Source organism: Nannobrachium achirus (genome assembly GCF_963921795.1).
Source record: "Nannobrachium achirus genome assembly, chromosome: 12".
NCBI classification, from domain to species: Eukaryota; Metazoa; Chordata; class Actinopteri; order Myctophiformes; family Myctophidae; genus Nannobrachium; species Nannobrachium achirus.
In genome coordinates this window covers 39,326,503-39,354,198 of record NC_137832.1, presented here as the reverse complement: position 1 = coordinate 39,354,198, position 27,696 = coordinate 39,326,503, and the positions used below count along the sequence as shown (strand labels likewise).

General features: G+C 42.6%; 1 protein-coding gene across 1 annotated transcript in view; it reads left to right on the top strand.

Annotated features, from left to right (window-relative positions):
- The window catches only part of pgm5 (phosphoglucomutase 5), a 46,708-nt gene extending 20,363 nt beyond the window's left edge, over positions 1 to 26,345 (top strand). Inside the window, exons 7-11 of the mRNA XM_080738926.1 lie at positions 4,339 to 4,454; positions 9,912 to 10,047; positions 12,154 to 12,337; positions 18,544 to 18,681; positions 24,988 to 26,345. Coding sequence (XP_080595052.1) covers positions 4,339 to 4,454; positions 9,912 to 10,047; positions 12,154 to 12,337; positions 18,544 to 18,681; positions 24,988 to 25,077 — 664 coding nt within the window. The 3' untranslated portion in view covers positions 25,078 to 26,345. The remainder of the gene's footprint in view (positions 1 to 4,338; positions 4,455 to 9,911; positions 10,048 to 12,153; positions 12,338 to 18,543; positions 18,682 to 24,987) is intronic.
- The last annotated feature ends 1,351 nt before the right edge of the window (positions 26,346 to 27,696 follow it).

The following is a 27,696-nucleotide window of genomic DNA, read 5'->3' as shown; positions in this document are numbered from 1 at the left end:
GACAGTTGCTTATAATGGCAGACCTGGCAACACTGCTAGACTGAGAACAGTGTGAATGTGTATGGTAGCAGTACATAGACTACACTACCCATGATGCATTGCCCATTTAACAACCTCCCTTATCAACTTTCCACCATTCCACCACATAGGACATTAACTATGGTGTTTATAAAGCCAAATAATCACCTGTGCAAGAACCTTCATTTCCATACTTAAGCAAGTGTGAGAGTGAGCGTGTTTGATCCTCGCTTGAATGCCGCAATCTCACCTACTTTACTCCAAGTAGTGGCAGTTAGTTGAATATGGACTAATTCAACTGTAGCACATGACAATCTCTCTCATGGTAACAAGTTCTTACACCCATGAAAGGCATATGTTAACCATTAAACATTTAAACCCCCTCCATAAAACTTCTAACATCTTGAAATGCTGTACCACTGAATTATCTAAGCATCAATATTTGATTCAAGACTCTTACCGAATACTAGCTGAACCACTCCTCAAGGACAGGTCCCCAACAAACACTCGGACTCAGGCTTCTGCATGGCCAAACAGGCCCAGACGCAGCCACCTCCCCTTATGCTCTGCCCTTAAAGGGGCAGTGCTACTCCTGTAAACACTTGACATGATTCCTGAATGAGCAAAGCATTAATCTTAATACACAAATATACTCAGTAGTTCCAACCTGCCTGCAGAGTAAAAGTAGCATTAGTATATGATTAGCAGCAATGTTGGGAAAAGAGGCATATATTAGAAGTGAGCAATAGCATCAGAATATCATCCATGCATGATATCAATAATAGCATAGGCTACACCCGTTTAAAGCAGGATGGGAATCCCTGCATGGAGCCATGCATCTGAAGGGAGTATGGCCACACCGGCCAACATGTTGGATTAGCTGCCGAACTAGCTGGTGTTTGCAGAGTGTAGCCCTGCGATTAAAGATTTAAGAAACCCAGTGTGGCATCTGCTGGAGACAAACAGCACTGGAAGCTGGGCAGGAACAACAGTTCACATACTGTTCTAGGCAGCACAAATCACAGCCAATGCCATCATGGTTCGGGGTGCACTGTAGAGCAAAGCATGCTGTTAGCTTATTTGCTACAAACAATTTGAAGCTTCCACTACTACCACTGTTAGCATATGCTATACTGTTGAAATGTTTTCTCTTCTGAGAAGCAAGCATGCTAGTAATACATTTTAGATGAGACCTTGTTCAAGTTATGAGTAGTAGTAAACACGTAAATGAGAACTAATGAAGTAGTGCATCATGATAGCTGTAGTTAACATTAGGCATAATACTGTTAGCAGTAGCATAGTGATAACAGATATAAAAGCAGGCTAGCATTGCTATTGAAGCAGCACGGCAGTAAGCAGTATCTAAAGCAGAACCATATGGTATCACCAAGCTTTCGAGCAGAACCAGAGAGTAGAGCAGCCGCAGCAGCAAGCAGCAAATGATTCCGAAGCTTCGGAACCAAGCATTGGTAGGGAAAGCAAGCTCTATTTAAAGGAGCCTTCCCTACTGATTGAGAGCTCTGATTGGAGTATGGCAGTCATGTGACATAATGACCAGCAGATATGTTAATGAGGTATGAGAACAGAGCTGACTGACAACTGACACTCAGACTGGCGGCGACTTGACTCCCATGCCCTGCATAAACTTACGCTATGCTTTATATATATTGTGATACAAGTCCCTGACTCCCTGGACCCCACTTTGAGGTCTAAATGGTCTGTTATTCATTTTTCTTTCAGTTTTTATTACCTTGTGGGTGGTTGTACTGTTAAGTAACTTGAAAAATAAGCATAAAAACCAATGTGAAAAAGAATCGTGATAAGATCATGTATCGTGATACGGCTTAGAAGAATATCGTGATATTGTATTTTTCCATATCGCCCACCCCTATCACCAAAGCAGCAGGACAAGACAGGGTGTTAGGACTCACACTGAAGTCAGTGAAGCGACCAATTGCAGGGGTGTTGTTCACCAGCATCTTTAACAACTTAAACCCTATATAGTTAGTTCATCTGAGTCCCCCAGCGGTCTTTACCAGGCCCCTGTTTTCCCTCTGCACTAAATATCTTCGCCACCTGTCTTAAATCCACCACCATCACTATTATGACTGTTTGTTAACTATTTGTTACCACGACTGTTGTTAGTTGCCCTAACACCAGTTTTCAAGTCAGCAGTTTGCTTATCGAGGGAACAGATCTACAGAGGATGCCATGCCAATCGTTCTTCATGCAGCCCTGTCCAACCTGCAGCACAAAAAACACTTGTATATCTGTATATCACACTGTATATCTGGATGCTATTTGTTGACTTTAGCTTTGCTTTGGCTAATTGGCTCAGTAATGGAAAAACCACAGCCCTCACGCATTAGAAGGACGTTCTAATGCGTGAGGGGGTGTGATTTTTCCATTACTTTATTCATTTATTTCTATTTTTATTTTAATGTTCATTTTATTTGAAAGTAAAATATCCCTTTAACAACCTTGGATTAGCCACTTGGAATTCCTCCTTAATTCCTCCTTAACAGACCACAAAATATCAGAATAAGCAGCCACACATCCTGGATCCTCATCCTGACCTGAACAAAGGTCCAGCCAGCTTCACTTTCCACTCTTTTCATAAACATATAATAAATATCTTTATGTATTTATTATATATACTACCTCATCATATTTATCTTGTTTAGCTATCTTGTTTTTATCTTGTTCTCCTATTGCTTATGGTCTCTGAGTTACCAAACATAATATCATTGTATGCCTGCAATGATAAATAATGTGTCTTATCTTATCATCAGGTATCAACATAGTATACTCGCGAGCCATAAATCTGTTATGTGATGATGTGTTTCGGTCTGTTCACTCCAACTCTGTGATCTTAATAGTGAGTCTTCGTTTTTATTAACCCATCTCACTCTTATTATTCCTTTACCTCTCGACTGCCCACTCTATGCTCTACACTCCTCTCTTTAACTCCTACACGTTGCTCTCTCTTTGCTCCCTCTCTGGGACACACGCATGTACACACACACACACACACACACACACACACACACACACACACACACACACACACACACACACACACACACACACACACACACACACACACACACCATATTCCAGGTCCAGGCTTCCTGTGTGTGAGTGCATGGCTCAGATTCAAAGCAAACATCAGCTGAAAGGTTAACTCACGTTGTTCCTGCTGCCTTTGCCTTATTAAGATATTGGATGAGCTGTTGGCAGCTCACGCTGGGCCTCTACCATTTGGTTTGCTTTACTTCAAAGGTCAGTTTGTAACCGTCTCCCTCTGTTGAAGCTGGGAAGGACTGGATGTGAGTCCTATACTGTTCGGAGTCACAGGAGAAACAATAGTTTGATGGTGGTGGTAAAACTGTTGGCTGTGTTTTCTCAGAGTTCCATGTCGGTGTTAATGACGTATTGTGGTGTTCCTGATGAGGGTGTGCAAGTAATATTCAATGACACTGTACAAGTTTGGCTAATAACGTGCTAGCCATTTCTTTTTTGTTCAAGGTTTCTTTATTATTTTTACAAGGCTATCCATTAATAACCAATTTAAGGGGCATTCCATACAAATTTTGCTATATTGGGACAACTACCTGTTCCATTATGCATGGGAGGATTTGGGCCTTACACCAATCACCATGCCAGATACCATTGCCTTTAAGAAAAGACTGAGCAAGTCGTTATCCCCAGTGCAATCTTGAGCCCTCTCCCTCTCTGCCCATGAAAGAGCAGTGAATAGAATTATATTTGATACACAGAATTATCACTCACACATTGCTAGTATGGCAAACACAGATCAAACAACATTGTATTATTCTTTGATAAGCTTAACTGGCAACTGCTGATAAAAAACACAATTTATTGGCACAAGGAATTAACAGTCACAATGTTGTGGATTACAGATAAAATTGTAATGACAATCACAGTCACAATCACTTAATTCTGCAGTGAACTCTGCAGCCGCACTGGGGCACCAATAACACTGGACACCATATACACCCGACGTTTGCTTCATATGCTCTAGGCTTTGATTGCATTTCAATAAAACCATATTTGATAACCATATTATCACCCCCATGTTACTGATTATAGGGAATGTTACCTGCGAACCCTTCAATTGTGTTGCTGAAACAATGACATTATAACATTGACAACCATGATGTCTATCTGTAACATTATCTCTCTCATTCTTTCTGTCTGTCTGTCTGTCTGTCTGTCTGTCTGTCTGTCTGTCTGTCTGTCTGTCTGTCTGTCTGTCTGTCTGTCTGTCTGTCTGTCTGTCTGTATTTCTGTCTGCAGGGTGGCCAAGGCCCTGAAGGTGGCGCTCTATGAGACTCCTACCGGTTGGAGGTACTTTGGGAACCTATTGGACTCTGGCCGCTGTTCTCTGTGTGGAGAGGAGAGCTTCGGCACAGGTCTGAACAGCCGCAGTCAACAGTCATACTGTACTGACAGATACACAACCTGCCCGTGCACACAGACACATGGGTTCACAATATTCTCTTGTGCTGTCTGGATATACTAGAACAGTGGTTCTCAACCTGTTGGTCGGGACACCCAGGGGGGTCCCCAAATTATTTTGGGGGGTCCCCACATGATTAACTTGTGCAACATTGTTTTCTCACTCAGCAGTAAACAAACCAACATGAACATGAAGTTTAAGTGTATAGGGGCCATCTGCACATTTCTTAAGTGACAATTTAAGGACTTTTTAATACCTCTAAAAAGACAAATTAAACACAAATATTAGAGGCAGAAATTGTGAAAACATTGTGAAAACATGCTCACAAGTTGTGAGCATGTAGATCTGCTGTTTTCACAATAGAACCGTGTTATACAAAATGTAATGCCTCAACTCTTTTAGTGCTCGTCTGGGTGGGGGTCACGGCCTGAACATTTTGGGAACCACTGTACTAGAATATAAAGCTATTTTAGGTGTGCCCAGATAGAATCCAGTGGAGTTGTAAAGCTGCAGTGTGAGTCGTAGAGGGCTAATAGATTTTGAGGGCTGTGACCCTGGCTGCATGTGTAAATAATCCCCATTCTTCTGCTATAAAAGGAGACAGGAGCTCCCTGAATCACTGTAACATGCGCACGCACACGCGCACACACACACACACACACACACACACACACACACACACACACACACACACACACACACACACACACACACACACACGCGCGCGCGCGCACACACACACACACACACACACACACACACACACACACACACACACACACACACACACACACACACACACACACACACACACACACTCTCAAGCAAGATTCATCATGCTTCATATTCCCTTCTGCCTCTTTCTCTCAAAATGTTGGTGTTTTCCACTACTCTGCCCCGCCCTCTCTCTTCTTACCACTGTCTTTTACATCATTCGACTCTGACTTTCTCTGTCATTCTCTCTCTCTCTCTCTCTCTCTCTCTCTCTCTCTCTCTCTTACTCAGTTTTCTATTTACAGTCCTTGCTATCACTTGACTACACTCTGACTCATTCACTATACGCCTATACTGTATACATACATACATACATACATACATACATACATACATACATACATACTGTGGCGTCACAATACATACATACATGCATACCGTACATACATACATACCGGTACATACTGTACACACACGCACGCACGCACGCACGCACGCACGCACGCACGCACGCACGCACGCACGCACGCACGCACGCACACACACACACACACACACACACAGTAAAACGAGTTTGCCAGGAGAGAAAACAGCAAGTGCGACAAGCATGGGTATGAGAGGAAGAGTAGAGAGAGAGAGAGAGAGAGGTGAGAGAGACAGACGAGGAGAGAGAGAGAGTAGAGAGGCGAGAGGACCAGGGGGCTTTACTTCTTGTCTATCCATGTAAGGCCAAAAGCTCAGAAGGAGCGCTGAGTTCTAAATCTCCAAGGCTGCACTCAACTTGTGCTCCTCAACAGTACTAATGTACGTCCTCAGCCCCCAGCTCAACAGACATTCATTTAACAACGAATGGCAAATCTTGATAAATGTGTTTTCTAAGTGGATTACTTTCCATCATTATTTACAGAGGAAGCCCAGACTACTGTGTAGCTGAAATGAAAAGTTGTTTTTGCTTTTAATGGACTGTAATAGAAACAAAAGTGAATGTTAAAAATGTCTTGCATGATCTTGGAATTTTGCATGATACTGTACTCTCGTACTACGTTTTAATTAGCATATGAGCGATGACTTATATACAGTTGCAGAGTTGATCTTGGCACCATGCTCCCCCATCTTGGAGAGTTGATTAAAAAACCTGTAACAAAAGCAGAGTTTATGGTGGCGATCGTGTGTGTGTGTGTGTGTGTGTGTGTGTGTGTGTGTGTGTGTGTGTGTGTGTGTGTGTGTGTGTGTGTGTGTGTGTGTGTGTGTGTGTGTGTGTGTGTGTGTGTGTGTGTTATTTGTCTATGCACAAGAGAGTGGTTGAGAGGAGGGGGTGAGACAAAGAGAGTGAGAGAGATAGGGAGAGGGAGGGAGAAGTAAAGTGGGAGATTAAACATTGGCAACTGTCAATTTCCTAACAGCTGTATAGCGCTAGAGCTGGTCTGACTGGCATGTGCACCTGTTGTTTTCCATGGCTGCACAATTTAAAAGAATGTTCTATAATGTAAAGCAGAGATGATACAATGCAGTAGGTTACTTGAATGTTACTGTACTGTATATTCTCTCTACACTCTCCTCTCTCTCTCTCTCTCTCTCTCTCTCTCTCTCTCTCTCTCTCTCTCTCTCTAAACTGTCTCTCTCTGCCTACTAAGATAAGATGGCGGCTCGGGATGCTCGGATTAGCTGGTATAGTTTGAGCTTTTGTCTAATTCTCCAGATGCGTAGGAGAGAGAAAAGGAAGAGGACACAGATAACCTATTCAAACGTATTGACAGGGATTCCCGTTTGAGATACCTTTACCACAAAGATAACACTGCAGCCGTCTTTGAGAACGGACTGACAACTCCCCACTAAGAGATGTTACGAACGTAAACTGTGTGTGTGGCTGTGTGTGTGGGGGGTATTTATGGACGATGCGTCACCAAGCCTACTGTAAGTGTTCCCCTTAACCTTTTACTTCACTCCTGGTGTATGCGTTACTACTTAACTCCAAATGAACCCAAGGGTCCATATCCATATGGGTCCATTCTTACACTCATAGTTAAACCAACACTGGGGATTCTACAGTGGTAGGATAGTTGCATAAGTGCAGCAGTGTCATTTAGCATCCCAACAGAGTGGCCAGGAGCAGAGTGTTGGTGTGAGGCAGCACAGAGACCTCAGGAGAAGAGTACAGTATCCAGTGTTTACTCCTAGGCCTCCATAAACACACTGGCAGCTGTTTAGTCGCTGCTAGGTGTTGAACTGATGGCAGATTATGTGTTATCTATTCCACTAGTCAACTGCTAGACCGCAGCCACGAATAACAAAGCTGTGAAGTTTGTTTTGGTTAGTTTCTAGAGGCCTCTCCTAACCATGAGTCTAGCACTTCAAGTAAAACAAACCAGTGTCATGCTGGAACCTTGGAGTTCCATTTTGTATCTGTGTTCAGTTTTTTTCGATTGCTAAAACACATTTTTCAAAAATTTGGCACAATTTTCACAACCTTTACTTCTGTCCCCAATCGCTTGACTCAATTTGTTACTACTTTAGATTTCCTTATCATATTAGACTCTGACTTTCCTTCTTTACACTCTGATGTAAATTTCACATCACCTTGTTGTCAAAACACAAGACACACTTTTCAGGTTTGCACACACTTCTCACATAAAATCTCAAAGCATCAATCCACAACACACAAATATTCAAATCTCTAAACTTTCGGGTCAGGCGAGCAATTCAGTGCCAGGTCCCACTGCTTCAGGCCATGGAGGAGGCTTGTGGAGATGTGGGCTTTGAGGCCTGTCAGGGCTTCATGCGGCACTCTAGGCCAGGGGTTTTCAAAGTGGGTGATGGGGCACCCTGGGGTGCCACAACGGCAGTCCAGGGGTGCCGCGAGATCATTTGATAATATTTGGAATTTATTTGGACACTTGAAAAAATATTATTTAGTATAATTTTAAACTTGAAGTACAAAGTTATTTTCAGTCAGTTCTAACCAAAATGGCTATTATCTCAACGTTTTCCTCGCAACATACTGTAATCACTAAAATATTGTCACTCTCGGGCAGAAAACTTGTAGGCCTATCTCCAAGTTTCAAATGTGTACGTCTTTTGGTAAAGCAAAGCCCTGCTACATCATACAAGACTGTCGCACAAAACTATTGAAAACAGCCGATCTACAATGTTTGGAGTGTTTGGGGGTAAACGTTTGGACCTACAGTCAATAAAATGTTTTGTCTGCATATTTGTGTGCTGTTTTATGTTTGTCTATGAGATTAGTGGGCATACACTGGGTCATTTTACAAAAAGGGAATTGGTTCATTTACCAGAGTAATTGACATTCATTCAGTGTGTTCCATTTCGACAATTGTGTTTTCAATTTTGCTCTTCAGTGTTCTGTTCATGCTTGTTAGTGTTCAGCCAAAACCTAGTTGTGTTTATTCAATGAATGCATGTGTGTGTCATGTGAAAATATGGCTGTGTTTACCAAATGAAAACACAAGTTCCATTTTGTGAACATGTTAAGAGATTTGATGGCAAAGAGTTGTTTTGCAAAGGGATGCCAGGGTTTAGCAATTTGTGTTTGATGTTTGGAGTTTTGTGTGTGCAGTTTTGAAACAAACGTACAGTTTTGAAAAAGGTGTTTTAGCAATCGAAAAAAACTGTAACTAACACTCAGTCTTATGCCCACCCGATAAGCTCAGAGATGGGTGCCTTGGCAGGGATCAACATATTCTAAACAATGCACAAAATGTACATAATGACCATAATGTACATGATGAAAAAGAACACAGAATAAAGGTTTTATTTTTTTTGCAAGTGTAGATTGTGTGCAAGTCATTATGTGCATGTTGTGCATTGTTTAGAACTATTAATTCCTAAAATGGGTGATGGAGACTGTCAGATGTAAAAAGGATTGATCTCGACCTACTTGCCTGGTGGTCTGGGCACCTAGCCTCCATTGCAGCCTGACATGCGTGTCGTGACCTTTGCTGCGTGTAACTCCCCATCTCTCTCTACCCATTTCCCGTCTGTATACTGTACTATCAATAAAGGCAGAAAATTTGAAAAAGATTTTCTCATAGTTCATGGAAAGTTTGAGGCTATGAGGTTTCTGCATCATAGTAAAGTTATGTTTCACATAATAGTTAGTGAAGTCATTCAGGTCACTGAAAGGTATGACAGGATACGACAAGTTCATACAGTATGTTCCCTCCTCCCCCTGGCTCCATCCATAATGTGAGAGGATTACAGCAGTGGTTCTCAACCTTTTCAGTCCACAACCCCCAAAATAATCATATTTTAACTGGGGACCCCCCACCCTGACGATCACGAAGAGTTGAGGCGTTACATTTTGTATAACACGGTTCTATTGTGAAAATAGCAGATCTACATGCTCACAACACCTCGTGTTGCAAGGTGTTGTGAGCATGTAGATCGTCTATTTTCACAATTTCTGCCTCTATTTGACAATTTTGCCAATTTTGACAATGTTTAATTTGTCATTTTAGAGGTATTAAAAAGTCCTTAAATTGTCACTATAGAAATGTGCATATACCTTCTATAAACTTAAACTTTATGTTGGTTTGTTTACTGTTGAGAGAGAAAACAATGTTGCACATTAAGTTAATCATCTGAGGACCCCTAAAATAATTTGGGGACCCCCCCCCCCCCCTTGGTTGAGAATCACTGGATTACATCATCTCATCTGTTCTCCTCCTCTTTCCTCCAGGTTCGGACCACATCCGTGAGAAGGACGGTTTGTGGTCGGTGCTGGTATGGCTTTCCATCATGGCTGCCAAGAAACAGGGCGTGGAGCAGATAGTCAGGGAGCACTGGGCCAAGCTTGGACGCAACTATTTCTGCAGGTACAACATGGCAGCATGTTTTCATCCCACCCATCCACCCATCTGTCCGTCCGTCCACTTAGTTCAGTGGTTCTAAAACTTGGGGGTCCCCAGATGATTAGCTTAATGTAAAAGAAAATCTCACTCAATGGTAAACCAACCAACATAAGTGTATACTGGGTATCTGCACCTTTATAAAGTGACAATTTAAGGATGTTCAAGACTGTTTTAATACCAAACTGACCAAACTGTCTTATATTAAAGTTATACCATGTAACCTTTTTTATAAAACAAATCTTAATATTGTCCTAACTGTTAAACCGCTAAAGTTTTAGAACCCCCACTCTGTTAATTTCAGCTTCTAAAGCCTTCTCTTTATATGTTTTCTATGAGCCGTGAGGGGGGGAGAATTTCGTGGCAAAATGACGTCATCTGCATCATCTGTATACGTTGTGTATACGTTGGCCAATCACATCGCGGATCATAAACACATGGTACACTACCGGCCAATCACAGGCGTATCTGCAGTATCTTCAGGAAATAGCTTGCTTCAACAGCTTTGTTTACACTGGTCTAGAAGTCTAGCATGTAACTCCCCAACCGCTGCTCGTAGATGGACACGAGAGACCTCTATGGATGCGTCTCGGCGAGGCGAGGCGGACGTGGTGGTCTGAAGGCCCGGTCCGCGGCGAAAAAACGGCCGAAAAAAGCAGACGTGACCGCGGTTTGCTATACTGCTACAGACCACTAGTTGAGCAACTTACACAGTATAGCTTTAAGTAAGCAAGAGGCAAACATTGTGTTTTCACAATCTTTAACTGTGGAACCGAGTCACATTAAATGTAATACCTACAATTCCAAGTGCTTGTCAGGGTGGGGGTCCCCAGTTCATATACAGTATGTTTATTTTGGGGGTCACGGCCTTCTCGATAAATCCACCACTGGAGCCTTCGGTCGTTGAGAGGTTGACTTGGATGGCTCCCTTGCTGCACGAGGCTCCTGCCTCCCACAAGGGTCCCTTGTGAACTCCCCCCCCAAATCTAAATCTGTCCCCTAGGCCTCCGCCTTCTGTCCCCTCTCCTCCAACCCGGTTCTATTTTAACCTCTCCCTCTGTGAACGGCACAGAGACAGCAACCACTGTTCCCACTGACAATTACTGGAACTTTCTGTATTCCCACTCCGACCTTCCTGAATCCATCAAAGTCTTCCCACAGCACGCAAGAGGAAGAGGAGAGACATGAACCATGGAGAGAAAACACGTCAGACAGGCCACCCAGACCCCCAGAAATATCCTCGTATCAACCCAAATTACACAGCACCGGTGTCATTTTCGAGGGGTTGATCTGTATCAGAGTGAAACAACTTGACTGCAGGAGTCTGTAGGGAAATGTTAGCAACTACAAAGGAATGTAAACCATCTCTAAAATAGAATTTCCGTGTTGGTATGAATGTGCGAGTGTGTACTGTGCAGGTATGTGTGTGCGGTTGTGAGGGGTGACTCAATGCCTAGTGTTTACATCTTCTGTTAATCTGTGTGTGTGTGTGTGTGTGTGTGTGTGTGTGTGTGTGTGTGTGTGTGTGTGTGTGTGTGTGTGTGTGTGCGTGCGTGCGTGCGTGCGTGCGTGCGTGCGTGCGTGCGTGCGTGCGTGCGTGCATGCGTGCATGCGTGTGCACATGTGTGCGTGCATGTGCACATTTGATATGGATCCTTTTCTACATGTGCATATGTACGTCATGTAATTGCGAGCGTTAAACTAACACAGTGGTTCTCAACCTCAGGGGGGTCCCCAAATTATTTTGGGGGGTCCCCAGATGATTACCTTAATGTGAAACATTTTTGTCTCACTCAACAGTAAACAAAACAACATACAGTTTAAGTGCACATTTCTAAAGTGACAATTTAAGGACTTTTTAATACCTCTAGTCTAAAATGACAAATTAAACACTGGCCAAATGGTCAAATATTGGAGTCAGAACTGTGATTTTTATTTTCACAATAGAACTGTGTTATTCAAAATATAATGCCTCAACTCTTAGTGCTCGTCAGTTAAAATATGATTATTTTGGGGGTCACGGTGAAAAGGTTGAGAACCACTGACCCACCACAGCTGATGTTTTCTGTGCAGGTTTGACTATGACGGCCTGGACCCCCGGGGGGCCTTCTACCTGATGAGGGACCTGGAGGGAGTCATGTCTGACAAGGCCTTCACCAGCCAGAAATTTGCCGTGGGGGACAAAGTGTACACCGTGGAGCGCGCAGACAACTTTGAGTACACCGACCCTGTGGACGGAACCGTGGCCCGCAGCCAGGTCAGTGTGGGGCTAAACATGGGAAGGACGGAGGGGAGAGAGGGAGCGAGAGGAGAGGAGAGGGAACCAGAGGACAGGAGAGGGGACCAGAGGGGAGAGGGGAGAGAGGAGGAGCGATGAGGACAAGCGAAGGGAATGAAAAAGAACATGAAGGCCATACGTTTACATCTATGAACTCGTCCACTGAAGATAGGAGGAAATCACTTACTTGTATAGACTAGTCACTAGTGAGTGGGGCCACACGCACACTCTCACTCTCTACTCTCCCTTTTTTACACACGCACATGCACGTGCGCGCGCACACACACACACACACACTATACATACAAAGTCCCTCGAGCCAGACCACCCATTGAGCGTCAAAATACACTGATTAGTGGTTCCTTGTTTGGGCATGGATATCAATCTCCCAGCTCAATCCATAAACACATGCATACTGTATACACACACGCGCACACACACACACACACGCACACACGCACGCACGCACGCACGCACGCACGCACACACGCACGCACGCACGCACGCACACTCAAAGAAACTAACTAGCTAGCTCCATCCGTCTGTCTGTCTGTCCGGTCGTCCGTCTGTCCGTCTGAAGTTTACCCAGCTGACTCTCTGTGCTCTGTCCAGGAATGTGTGGAAACTCGCCCCTGGCGTCGACACTTCTCATCCTCCAGCCCCGCCTAATACCTTATGCACACAAGCAAACAAACAAAAGCATATGAGCGCGCACACACACAAACACACACACACACGCACACAAACACGCACACACAAACACGCACACACACACACACACACGCGCACACACACACACACACACACACACACACACACACACACACACACACACACACACACACACACACACACACACACACACACACACACACACACACACAAACACACACACAAACACGCACACAGACCCACCCACCCATTGTGCATTTTCCAGAATGAGTTTGTTCACGAGCATGTGTTTGCATCACACACGCACGCACGCACACACACACACCCACACATGCACGCCCAGTATTATGCCTGGTAACAGAGTCAAAGCGGTTGAGCTCCAGCCCCCAGCAGCTCCATTCTACACTGTCATGCTGATCTCACTCTTACAGCAAGTTAGTCACCCTAAAAATGTAACACTCTCCTCTCAGTCTGTCCCCCTCGCTGGTAAACCCTCAAAGTCCCAGCCGCCCCAGTGTGTGTGTGTGTGTGTGTGTGTGTGTGTGTGTGTGTGTGTGTGTGTGTGTGTGTGTGTGTGTGTGTGTGTGTGTGTGTGTGTGTGTGTGTGTTTGTGCGTGCGTGCGTGCGTGCGTGCGTGCCTGCGTGCGTGCCTGCGTGCGTGCCTGCGTGCGTGCGTGCGTGTGTGTGTGTATGTGTTATTACAGTACACATTCCTCACAGGACAGGCTTGTGTCAGCTGTCGTCTCTCTTATCATCACTGTCGGGCCGAAAACCTTGTATCTCCAAAGTTTCAAATTCGTACGTTTCTTTCGTAAAGTAAAGCCACGCTTCATCAGACAAGACTGTCGCACAAAACTAGTGAAAATAGCCGATCTTCAAGCACACAACGCCTCACGGTGCGAGGCGTTATGTGCTTGTAGATCGGCTATTTTCATTGTTTTAAATATTTTTTGAAATGATTAATACAAAACGAATGGCTTTGGACATACAAGGTTTCCACCCGACAACAACGTTATGTCCGTCCGTCTGTCTCTGTGTTTCTCCCCCTCTGATCTGCTGTGAGGCTGCTGGAAGAGCAGAGGAGGAATGGCGACAGTTGTCACACGCTCGCACGCGCAACTACACGCACACGCGCGTACGCACACATGAATGGAAATGGGCTTTTAGAGCGATGGCTCGGCAGCTACTGAATTCAAGCTGCGTAGATCGCATACTCCACCATGTTTCATTCATGTTACATGTCCCACTTCTGACTCTCTACTTCAGGCTCGTGCACACATAGACATCAAAGGGGGCTTGAGCCCCCTGCCCTTTTATCCATCTGTAAAAAGTTCCCTCTCCTGACCATGAATGCAGTTTTTACTATGGTGAAAAAACTTAAATGCCCTCTTTCCATGCTATACCTGAAAGCAGCATTCAAGAGAATTGCCTTGTCCAAACTCTCCTGAACAGCATCTGTCTCTCATCTTATGTTGAAAGAATTGCCCTCTCTGTGTAGAAGAAGTCAAGCATCGAAAATAACAGACCTCCAAGCTCACAACGCGTCGCGCTGCGATGCGTTGTGAGCTTGGAGGTCGGCTATTTTCGATGTTTTCACCAAAAGGCCCTTTTAGAAATTTCAGCCCCTGCCTCTCTAACATTCTCTCCAAGTCCCTGCTCTACTTTATATGTGTAAATGGAGAGAGGGGAGGCCGGGCTCTCTCTCCATTTATCTAGCTAAATAGTGTGAAAGTCAATCTAGAGACACATGCACACACTGACATACATGAACACTCACACACAGTCACACACACACACACACACACACACACACACACTTAGGCACGCGCCCACCATTTGTGGCTGGTATGTGCTCCTCTCCAGGCCTCTGAGCTGTGTAGAGGACAGTGTTTTTAACGGGCATTAGTCAGCTTCCTGATAACAGCCTTGCTATTGTTAGAGACGAGCAGACAGACGCACGGACAACCAGATGGATGGACAGACAGAGGCGGAGGGATGGACATCTCTCATTACCGCTGTCAGTCACGTCCCTGACACAGGCGTTGCAGCCTGCCTTCACAGCCAAATTCAGATTAGGAGGAGGGGAGATGTGTCTGTCAAACCTCCCCGTTCAAACTAAGGTCTACGATTGATAAACGTAAACAGCTCATGAGCTGACCGGTACGGGATTGGTATTCAGGATCAGCTTGCTCACTTGGCTTGAAAAAGAAGTCGTGTCTCATTATATGATCTGTTTTGAAATCATCTGGGGTTGTAAATGGTACGGAGGGTAGAAGCGACAGTTGACACACGTTCTTAACAGACTCAAAAACAAGGATGTCATGACCATGCGGTCATGCTCACCAGCTGGTCAAACCCCCAGAGGCAGTCTGTCTCATAGTTGCTGTGCGTTCTTGTATTGTCTGAATGAACTTGGCACATTTTTGCCGTTCTTGTCACAACCCAGTTCCTCGTTTCAACCCTGAGATGATGGATTCAAGTTCAAGGTTGTGCTTTTATTGTTACATCTTGTGTACAGGAGGCTCCTGTACACAAGATGTGACAATAAAGCACAACCGGTTAGGCTGGATATTTCTACGTGTCATTAGTTCGACTAAGGGTTAGGGTTAGGTTTAGGCATAGTTTTATTGAGGTTAGGGTTTGGGTTAGGTTTAGGCATAGTGGTTAACATTCACCAGGTTTAGCATTCACGTCGGCAGGTTAGCATGTGTTAGAGAGAGATTCCTCGACCATGAAGTGATGTTTTTTAAACATAAATTATGTCTTCTTGGATGATTCTTTTTAATTTTTCAGACATACATTTTCATTCAGCCTTGTTTTTTTCCTCCAAGACATATGATATGAAAGTGTCTTTTTGACTCTGTCTTGTGTTTATACTGCATTCTCACTAGCAGCACCAAAAGCTACAAAATAACTTTTAAAAGTGTGCAATATGCTCGTTGACATCATCAGGCATGCGTCCATGTGTTGGAACCACGAGCCAGAAAATATACAGTAGTCTATAATTTACAATTTAGGCTTTTAGCAGACGCTCTTAATCCAGAGTGATTTACAATAAGCAGGGTAATACATCAATACAATAAGCAAGTTAATACATCAATACAATAAGCAAGGTAATACATCAATACATCAATCAAATGCACAGAAATATCAATCTTGACACAAATAACCTAGGTAGACCGAGCACCTAGTCAGTAAAAATAAAATAAAATAAATAAAAAACTAATAAATGCAATCTAGCTTTCATGTATGGTCATTGGGGGTAGGCGAGTGCTACAGTAAGTGCTATGGGCTTAGGTTCAGTCTGAAGAGGTGAGTCTTCAGGCCACGGCGGAAGCTAGGGAGCAAGGGATCTGTGAGCATCCCTGTGTTAGCTATTCTGAGTGAACGGGTGGGGTTGTAGCCGTTGTAGGGGTTGATCAGGCTTTGGAGGTATATGGAGGTGCCATACCTTTGGATGCTTTACGGGCCAGCATCAGTGTTTTGTATTCAGTGCGGGCCACAACTGGGAGCCAGTGGAGGGAGCGGAGAAGGAGAAGTAGTCTGGTAAAAAAAGAATACAAAGTCTGAAATTAAAAAGAACTGGGAACTGGCTGATGGCAAGACAAGAATAAATGTTTCTCTTATACATGCAGGAATTGTGTGGAGAGAGATGGGGAGTGTTCCACACACAAACATGCATCATTGGAGCGGTGAAAAAAGTTGAAAGCAAGCTTTATTTGTAGCTTTTGTGGCTTGTCACACTGTGACAAATGTTGTTTGTATCAGACAGTTTGTATTATTATTATGTCGCTGGCTTTCATTGAAAATGACCTTTCTTTTTGTTGCTGCTAGTGCTAGTGTGAACACAGAGCATAAAGGACACAGAGTTTGATAAGACTCATCACAAATTCATCATCAACATGGAGTCCAGCGACCCACACAAGTCCTTTAATAATAATAATAATTCATTTTATTTGAGGGCGCCTTTCAGGACACTCAAGGTCGCCGTACAGTTTAAAAACAGTCATTAAAAACAGGCAGAAGAAAGCATACATCAACAAGTTAATTACAAAATACACAATATATCAAAACACAATAAAAAAAAATAAAAAAAAAGGGGGTTCCAGGATTGTCCCCATCTAATAAATGATTTACATTGTTACTTCGTTAGGAACCAAATGGACCCTTGTAGGTCTGTAACTCTCAGAGTTAAATTAACGCTGACGATTTTACAGTCGAGATTTGATCCCAAAGATTAAAAAAAGAATCATGTCAAATGAGGGACCGGGGCCTAATGCATATCAAACTTGGGGTCCTCGAGATTAAAAAGGTTGAGAATCACGAATAAAAAACAGCTTTATCTCTGGCAGCCAACCACAGTTGCAGTAACTGACCCCAAAACATCTAGCCCATATCTTGTGTGTACATGGAATATATGGGGTAGGTTATGAGGCATGCTAAATGGATAGTGTTAACATATGTTTTTTTTAGTGCTGTCCGAGTTAACTAAATTAATCGCAATTAACTCACCGTTATGTTAATCGCGATTAATTATTTTAATCGCAATTAATCGCATATTTACAAACATTAGCTACAATATCGGTTATATTGGCTACAAGGTCCATCCCTGTTGATGTAACAAAAATACAAAGTATAATTAAAGCATAAAGGTGGACACAACAGAAATCATTTAGCAGATCCTTATACCCATCAGCTGCAGTCTGTTTAATGCAATACCATTATGATTTATTCAGGTTTTTAATTGATTTTGAATAAAAGATCAACATACTTTCGCATAAATCCAGCAAATAATTCCACTCCCAAGTTAATAGGGCCACAAAAGACATCCCTCTAATTTACATTGTGACCTGATAAAAGCTGATGACTTATTTGCGATTAATCGCGCGATTAACTACATAAATCATGCGATTAATCGCAATTAAAATATTTAATCGTTGGACACCACTAGTTTTTTTGCATCTGGGCCAGTGCCCAGAAAAGCACACCATTTACAGTATGCAAGGTTTGCTGAATAGTGTCTGTTGATGTGATGGCAAGCCATAGACATATATTTTCTGAGCAAAGTTCTAGTGTGAGTTCTAGGTAGCTATCATGCATTTCAAGGGTTCATCATTCAAGACTTCACTAGGTCTGTGGCAGGTGATCAACAGTCTGTGAAACATACAGTGACAGTGCCATCTAGTGGATGTTTGTAGTTCCTGTATTTGAGGCTGTTACTTATTGCATTCATCTCATTCTTCTCTTGACCTCTGATGAACCTCGCTTGGGTTGCCTGGGCGAGGGTGTCTGATGATGTAAGACCTGAAACATCGGATGACCCCAGGTTACATCACTGATGATGTGTTCAGGTGCATCAGAAGATTCTGATGTATTCAAGATTTTTTTTTTTACACGACTGATAATGCCCATGAATTAAAATATATATCCATCTAATTCAGTATATTATTCACTCAATAATACTTTATTCTCTAAATGTTTCAAGGTAAAGCCTCTTTCTTGTGTACTTCTAGGGTCTGAGGATCGTCTTCACAGATGCCTCCCGTCTGGTGTTTCGGCTAAGTGGGAGTGGAGCAGGTGCTGGGGCCACCATTCGTATCTATGCTGAGAGCCTTGAGAGAGACCCTGAGAGACAAAACAGAGAAACACAGGTAGGTGTGTGCATGTGTATCCTTATGACACATGGTGTTTGGGATCTACATATTGTTGCTATCGCTTGTATGTCCAAAACTATTACTTTTCAAGAAAAGGAAAAAAATAATAACCTGTGTTCCAATGGATCCAATGTTATTATTTATTCACAAACTCTTGTTAATACTTTTGAATGGTTAAATGTTTATAAAACCCACAGAGAGGCCACTTTCAACCTTTTTAAGGGACATATACATATAGCCTATATACCCTATATAATATATATATAATATTTCACGTTCAAATAAAATAAACATTACAAAAGAACGTGAAAAATAAATTAAAAGAGTAGGAAAATTAAAAAATGGGCTGAGATTTTACCATTACTTTTTTGTAATGTTTTATGTTTTTAATGTTTATTTTATTTGAAAGTGAAATATCCCTTTACGAAAATAGCAGTCCAGATCACTATCCTGCCATCTATACTATAATTTTGCGAATGTCTGAGTGAGTGAGTGAGTGAGTGAGTGAGTGAGTGAGTGAGTGTCTGTCTGTCTGTCACAGCGTTTCTCCTCGGTGGCTGGAGCAATTGATCTGAAATCGCATCACCATCAGCATATGAACACACCTGACATAACTGTGAAGCCCGTTTGTCACTTTCACAAATCGTATGCTGTATATTAGCATTTTTATGGTGTATCTATATCTATTTAGCCTACAGTACCTTTTGTGACCACACATGTTAAGGGAGGGGCGCTGTTGTTCAGGCCATGCACAATCACACACAAACCCACACACACACACACACACACACACACACACACACACACACACACACACACACGGGGGGGGGGGTGTGTGTGTGTGCAGGCAGGCGGGCGGGCGGGCGGGGGGGGGGAGGGGGCGGTTCTGGCCCTGTTACAGATGTTGTCAAGTTACTTTCCATCCCTCATATACTGTATGCACAGTGCACATCCCATAACCCACACACTGCACATCATTTTGGAGCTCATATCTTTGAACGGGTAAGGGCTAGTCCTATAAAATGAGGAAAGCTCTGTCTGTCTTTCTGTCTGTTCTTATCTGTTTTTCTTCTCTGTTGGTTGACCAATAGATCTGACATTGCTCATGGGCGTTGACCATTGGCATATTATGCAGGGAGTGATGAAGCAGATTCTTCACTTTTCCCAAACATAAGCTGTTTATTAACATTTCTGTGAACTCTCTCTCACTCAATGAATACTGCTGTGGGTGGACATGGGTGGAATGACTCACGAGAGCAGCGTCAGGGTTAACTTCTCGCAAATGTAAACAGTTTATTAGCACTTTTGCCGTTGGGTTATTATGGGATCTGTTGTGCCATTTGTGGTCCCAAGTCTTAAACGTGCACATTTTTGGGCCGCACACATCCTCGGGTATATGGACTTTAGTTTACACCAGGGAGGGGTCTTCAACATTTTCAGGCCAAGGACCCCTTAGCTGAGAGGGAGATAAAGCATCCACTTGTTTGACAGCGCTGTCATCACTATGTTGGATTCATGTTAATGTGTTTTTTGACATTTAACCACTTTGACCTTTCACTCTGTACTTGGTCTGATCTTTTTTTAACCTCTACACCAAACCTATTTGCCAAAAATAGCCGATCTACAAGCTTGTAGATCGTCTATTTTTGGCTAAAGTTCTCCTCAGAATAGGGATCCAAGTTGTTCATTTAAAAGAATGATCCTATCACACAAAGATTTGTAGTAACTCTGTGGACCCCTTAGGGGTCCTGGACCCCCTGTAAGACCCCTGCTTTACGCAGTTATGTCCAGAGTGTTAACACAGAGTGTAAAGAAGTTTTTTTGATTGATTGAATTATTTATTTGGACAAAAACATGAATAACATAGACAAAGTACATACAACACAGCAGTGCAGCACAGGCAGGTTAAAACATCCAGTCCAAAAAGGAACATCCCAATAAGACCTTTTACAGCCTTGTTTACCATTGACCATTGAGGGTCCATATGTCCACTCTGAAACACTTCAAATGTATAATTGTCTCCACCAGCCGAAGGCTGAGGGAGAGTATGTTTTCCCCTCCGTCCGTCCGTCCGTCCGTGCGTCCGTCCGTGCGTCCGTCCGTCCGTCCGTCCGTCCGTCCGTCCGTTTGTCCGTTACCAGCTAATCTCCGGCGCCGTTGGCCCGGTCGCTGCCAAACTGTGCACACACACTCCCTCGACACCAATTCAGAACCTCTGCCCCAAATATTTCACATGGGCCTGTTCTAGCGCCACCAGGAGGCCGACTTTTGCAAAACTAACTTTTGCCAGTACTCCTACAGATTTTGTCCAAAAATCACGTAAATCAGTAGACAGTATCTCTACAGTCATGTGATCGACATGGATGTGTCAGATTTTCCATATTCCATCCTGATTGGCTAAAACTGGCTTTCAAAGTTTGCAGGATTGGTCAGTTTTGAATAAAATGCCTGAAATCCTGAACGCAGTGTGCGATTTTGGTGAAATTGTGCATGCACATTCCCAATAGGCAGAGGAATAAATGCCACTTAAGACAAATCAAATCAGCCTCATGGTGGCGCTATAACAGGCCGATTCATGTTTTCACCTATAACTCCACCGATTAGTGTCAAACTTTGTATGCGCACTCCTTAGAGGCCAAGGTAAAACCTTTTCCCTGCATTTTTTACATCAGCCTTTTATAGCGCCATCAGGAGGCCGACTTATGTAAAACACATTACATGCCTGACCTGGTGGAGACCTGTGCTCGGAAGAGCACTGCTTCTAGTTCATGTTGTTATGGTCCTTGGTGCTATGGTACAATAATGCAACATCATGTTTTGTTTGTTCAACAGTGGAATTTCACCCACTTCTTTTATACCTAAACCTGTGATGTGACAATAGAGGGTATGCGCATGCTTAAAGTGAGTGCCAAATCGAGTGGCAAAGTGAGTGGCAAAGTGAGTTTAACGTCGTTTAATGCAATCAGATAGGACTTTTCTGTTTGGATATATGGGCTGTCAAGGCCAGAAAGATTTTTTTTTGCCACGCAGTAGGCGTTCCTGCATAACCTCTGGGTATGATGATGATGTCATGCGCATACCCTCTATAAAGCTGATTCTGTCTTTAATGTTTTTGCCCTATAGACTTTGGACTGGAGTGCCAGCTGCCTATGTGGTTATTTTTGTTTGGCTAGGATAGGTGCTGAACTTTAACCATCAACCATTTCAATTAAATATTAAAAGCTTTTATTGTACGGCTAAATTGTAAACAAGAATTGTCAAATCTGTGACCAAGAAGTGTGTGGATAAATATGTTTCTCTGGGATAGGTCAGATATGATTTGAAGTGAAGTGCTGGATGACGTTTAGCTTGTAGTTGTACTAATTGTGTAATTCTGTAGCTGTTTAGAGCAGTGGTTCTCAACCTTTGCAGTCTGTGACCCCCCCAAAATGATCATAATTGAACTGGGGACCCCCCTACCCTGATAAGAACTTGGAATGTAGGAGCTGAGGCATTCAATTTAGTTTGACTCAGTTCCACAGATAAATACAGTATTGTGAAAATAGCATATCTACAAGCTTTTAGGACTTGAACCCTTATTTGTAACTATACCTTTCAAGACTGGAACCCATTTTGGGGTTGTTGTTGCTAGGTACAGTATATTGCAACATAATATTTTTGTAAATTTTGAATACATATTTGACGTTTTTCAGAAAACTTAGGTCAGGATTTAGAAGGCGTTTTTAGAATCGGCCTCAGTCCTAAAACAGTTGATACAAAATAATTCAAATAATTCTTAGTTAACTTCTGTTCTCTTTGTATTGAAGCCTGCTGAAGCCCTGCATGCTATTCACCTATAACTGCTTCATTCATGCCATCCATTTCTGTTATCAATACTGACCCCAAACCTTGACCAATATATCATCACTCTAGATCATAAATTGGATTCCTAATCACTCCAGTCTGTACAGCAATGAATGATTAGACAACATAGTGACTTTATTAGACTATTGACATCGGCGTCCTTTGTGGCACAGGGGTAAAGTTCCTGTACACCACTGTAGTGTGGAGACTGGGGTTTGACTCCTCTGCGGTGCCGCCGGCTTGGCCAGGCGTTCCAATGATCACAATTGGCTGTGTTGGCGGGAGGGTGACGAAGGGGCGTTCTCTATCGCTGCACCAGTGAGTCTAACAGGTTGGTCAGCCTGTTAGATTTGGAGCAGAACTAGGAGGCGTAGTGTCTATACCTCTGCACACGTCCTGGTGAAACTCCACACTAGGTGAAAAGAAGCGCCCGGCAACTCTGTGAGGCCTTTTCCACCGGGAAAGAACCGGTTTGCGTTCTTTCTCCCACCTATGGGATGGCAACTTTCATGGAACCATGTTTCGTTCTTGCGAACCGCCCGCGAACCAACTTTTACGGTTCGGAACCAACTCGGTTCTCGGTGGAAAAGCTCACCTCTGGTTCATCCCATAGGCGGGAGAAAGAACCCGAACCGGTTCTTTGCCGGTGGAAAAGGCCCCTATGTGAATCAGAGGAGACATGGTTGTGTACACCCTTCAGTATTACCAACCAGTAGGGGTTGGCAGTGACAGGGCTATTATACATAGAGGTCTAAATTGGGGAGGAAAAGATAGATTAATGCAGCAAAATGCTTGCTCAGAGCCTTCAGTTGAGCAACAAACTATAGTCTCTGTTTGTATTTGTACAGTTCTGGCATGCATATGTGCATGTGTGTGTGTGTGTGTGTGTGTGTGTGTGTGTGTGTGTGTGCGTGCGTGCGTGCGTGCGTGCGTGCGTGCGTGCGTGCGTGCGTGCGTGCGTGCGTGCGTGCGTGCGTGCGTGCGTGCGTGCGTGCGTGCGTGCGTGCGTGTCTATCGGTCTGTCTGTCTGTCTGTTGCATCATTGGAAGGAACATCATAACAATAAAAACTGCAGGGTCATTTATATTGCTCACTGCCTGACAGTAAAATATGATACGCACTAATCAAACTCAGCACTGAATGTCAATATAACGGTTGTTTTATGAATGTTGTTGAAGCAGTGCAGTCGATAAATAAGAACTGTAAGCAGAGTTCAATGTGGGACAATACAAACATTTAGCTTTTATTTTTTAGATGCTTTTGCAACACCATGTCCAGATCATCCTGGCACCAGCTATGACAAAGCATGTTCTGTCTCTTTATTTTTTACAGTATAGTGAAGTAAGTGTTTTTGGCAGGTATACTGTACTGACATCATGAACAAATTGATTGATTTATTGACAGGTTGATAAAGCAGACTAATATCATTGGATATCCTAAGTGGGTTTGCATTTGTTTTGATCAGGCATGGAGTAAACAAGTCTACTCTCACTTGTTCGTGCTCTTATTGTGTACAATGGACATGCAGTCTTTCTAGCACCTGTGCATCATTCACATGATGCATAATACTTTGTACTGTATGCTAACTATGCTTGTAATAATTCCTTACTTTTGACCTGTCATCCCTATTTTGAGCATCTCATTAGGCCTATCTGCAAAAATAGAATGATCGACAAGCTCACAACACATTGCATCATGATGTGTTGTGAGGTTATAGATATGCTATTTTTGCTATTTGTCGTATAACAAAGTACTGTATATAGGCTTTAAGTGGTTAAATGTCTTGGAGTTTGAGCCTCATAAGTGTAAAACTGTGTAAAAAGGATTTATGATGTAGCTCTGAAAGAGGTTATGAGAGGGTACTGTATGGGTCTGTGTGTCATGAGTTTATCTTGCAAATTGCTGGACCAAACACCACATTTTGTATGCATGCTGCCAGTAGGCCACAGAAGTACCTCCACTAATTTTCTTTTCTTTTTTTTTTCTTTTTTCTTTTTTTTTTAAAATATGGCAGATTCATGGTGAGAGGGTAAACTGGGCAACGTGTTGCATTTTACAGTTTAAATATGTTATGTCCGAAATAAGGTGTAATTTTTTATTTAATTGATTGCTGCTTCATTTGGGATTCACTTTTGGAACACTGTTGTCATTATGTGTTTTGTTTTACCCCCTGATTCTCTTGTTCTCCATTATTTTCCTTCTCTCCTTTTGTTGTTGTTGCTTGCTGCCTGTTGTCAGTGTATTTTAATGTGATTACTGTGAGCTTTATCACACCAACTATGCATGAAAACTGCATAGTTGTCCTGTAAATGTATTGCAAATGTGTGAATTTTCTCTGACTTCTGCATACTTAATGAATATACAATGGATGAATAATTCATTAATTTGCTGCTGTTGAACAGTTGTGGTCTACCTACATAGATAGACCTTCATGTATTATTTGTGTGTGTCTTAATGCAGGTGGTGCTGGGACCCCTCATTGCTATTGCTCTGAAGATCTCAGGCATCCATGAGAGGACAGGGCGCCGCGGCCCCAACGTCATCACCTAAGAAAACAGCTAACTATAAATTATGCAAACATGCTCGCACCACATACTGTACATGCATGCATTCACACAGTTACACACACTAGGGATGGGACGATATGAAAATGTCATATCACGATTATTGTGACAAAATAAATCTCGATTTACGATATTATCGCGATAATCAAAATCCAATATCCTGGGGCGGAACATTTGCCCAAAAACTCTACAGATCTACAAGCTCACAACACGTCGCAAAGCGGCGCGTTTTGAGCTTTTAGATAGGCAAAGCTAGTATTTTTTGGCAAAGACATTTGATAATGAGTGAAAAAAAGACTGCATCAAGTACATACCGTATATTATAAGTACATTTTACCAATTATAGAGGGTTTAAGTGGTACCGGATATGCAGCTTGGCAAATAATAAAAGGTAAATTGATCCCAGTGCATGACGGAAGATGATATCACGATACATTAAATCTCCACGATACGATTATCGTGAGTGTTTTTATCACGATAAATTATAATATCGCTTATCGTCCCATCCCTATTACACACATGCACACAATGAATGCACACATACACAAACAACAGCCTCAACAATCAATGTACCTGTAATGCTCTGCCATATTTTACTTCTTCTCACACCTCTACCTTTCCTCATTTCTTGAAAAACTCGAGATGTACAAACAGTATTGTCTCTACTGTTATATCCAAAGAAGCAAGCATTGAAACAAAAATGGAATGAATGAATGTAAAATATGGTGAATTGCATATACTTTTGCCATGGATCAATTATGCCAAAATGTTTTGTGAATGTAGCAAATATCTATGAACATGCCTTTTATGTTTGCGCCTTATTTTTTTAGCCATTGACTGAAGGAATGTATGCGAGTCCATCCACTAGGTTTTTTTTATATTCAGTTTATGCAGCGTTCACCTTTCACTCTCATAAACCACAACGCTTTTCCTTCATTTCATACAGAAATATTCAAACCCTGTAAAAAAGCTGAAAAAGCTACTCGACAAAGTAAAACCCTAGTTTAACTCTTGGAGTTAAATGAATTAATAACATTTTGAATTTAACTCTTAGAATGTAATCTTCGAGTTAAATTAACCCTTACAAATCATTTTTTCTTTACACGTAAGGGTCCATTTTCACCCTTTCAGAGTTAAACACTCATCAGTGTAGTGTGTACTACTATTCATAATGTGAAGTCCCACATTAGCTGATCAACAAGCCACAGTGAACACTTCTGGAATGGTGAAGAAAACTCTACTTCAAGAGGGGAAATACCACATAGACCTGTTGTTTCCTTATTCTGTTTGTGGGGAAGCAGTATAACAATATTTAAATTGTTTCTTTTTTAATCCAAATAAAAACCTTTGCGTGTAATCCTCTCTCTCTCTTAGAATGTAGTGACTCTACGGTCTAATTGAACCACTGTAATAAGTAAGTAAGCCTTGCTGAGCCATACTAGCCATGACGCTAGTATGTAATCTAACCCTTGATGCTGATTGCAAAGCAGGGATCCTATTTGTTATGACCTGGCCGGGGATCGAACTCCAACCTTCCAGTCTCAGGGCGGACACTCTAACCACAAGGACACTGAAGTGACTGAACTGGTTAGAATATGGACATATTGTATGTCATAATAGTTGACATACAGTATATAATAATGATGTCATAATAGGTGAACACCTGGTTAAAATAGCAGGTTTAGATTTAGCTGATCATAACATCGCGTTGCAAGGTTTCCACACTTGTGTGTGTAGAGGGAAGAAGGCCTGGGCCGAGGATAGACCTCTGGAGGATCCTGGTCAATGAAGTATACTTGGGTTTAAATGGTTAAAAGTGCAACTCTCAAAAGTATGACAGGTGAAGAGACATCCAATGCAACATTATACAACAGGTAGTTCCGACGAAGCAATCACAATTTATCAGCCATGCCTACAGAACTCACCTGTCTGCCCGTTCCTGCAGCAAGGCTGGCGTGCCTATGTACACAGTAAAGCACATCCTCTCGTGTGACATTGCTTAATTTGTTTATGGACAAAGCTGAGGACATTATCATCCCTTGATCTGCTGTGCACAGCACCTGCTTGTGATTGAAGTGTGACCGTATGTGTTAAAGTTGTTTGTGTGGAGATAAGAGAGAGGGTTGATCTTTATGCTGTGTCACTCACTGAGAGAGACATGGAACAGGATCTCATAAACTTTCTGATTGCAGTCATTAGGAGCTGACGATTTGCCAGGATATCCGTAAGGAAGGATATGATCATTTAGTCAGACAGACAGTATCTTTAAGCCATTACAGGTTATTGCCCCACTCATCTAGTTCATGCTGACGGTCAGGGGTGTGTCTGAAGTTGAATGAGAGTGTGTCCATTCATTGCTTTTGATTTGTAGTGTCTAGTGTACGATAATGCAGCTTATACTCTTTGCATGAGTGAATGAGTGAATGTCTTGGCACATCATTGTTTCAAAGACAACTTTGCAACAGGAATGACTTAGTTTATTGCACACAATGGTATTAGGTACTTGTTGTTTTACATCATTGCAACTTGGACCATAAGACATGTTCACTTTAAGCATGTTCACAACATTACTGTTTTGCAGCTTAAAATGTAGAACTTTTTAAAC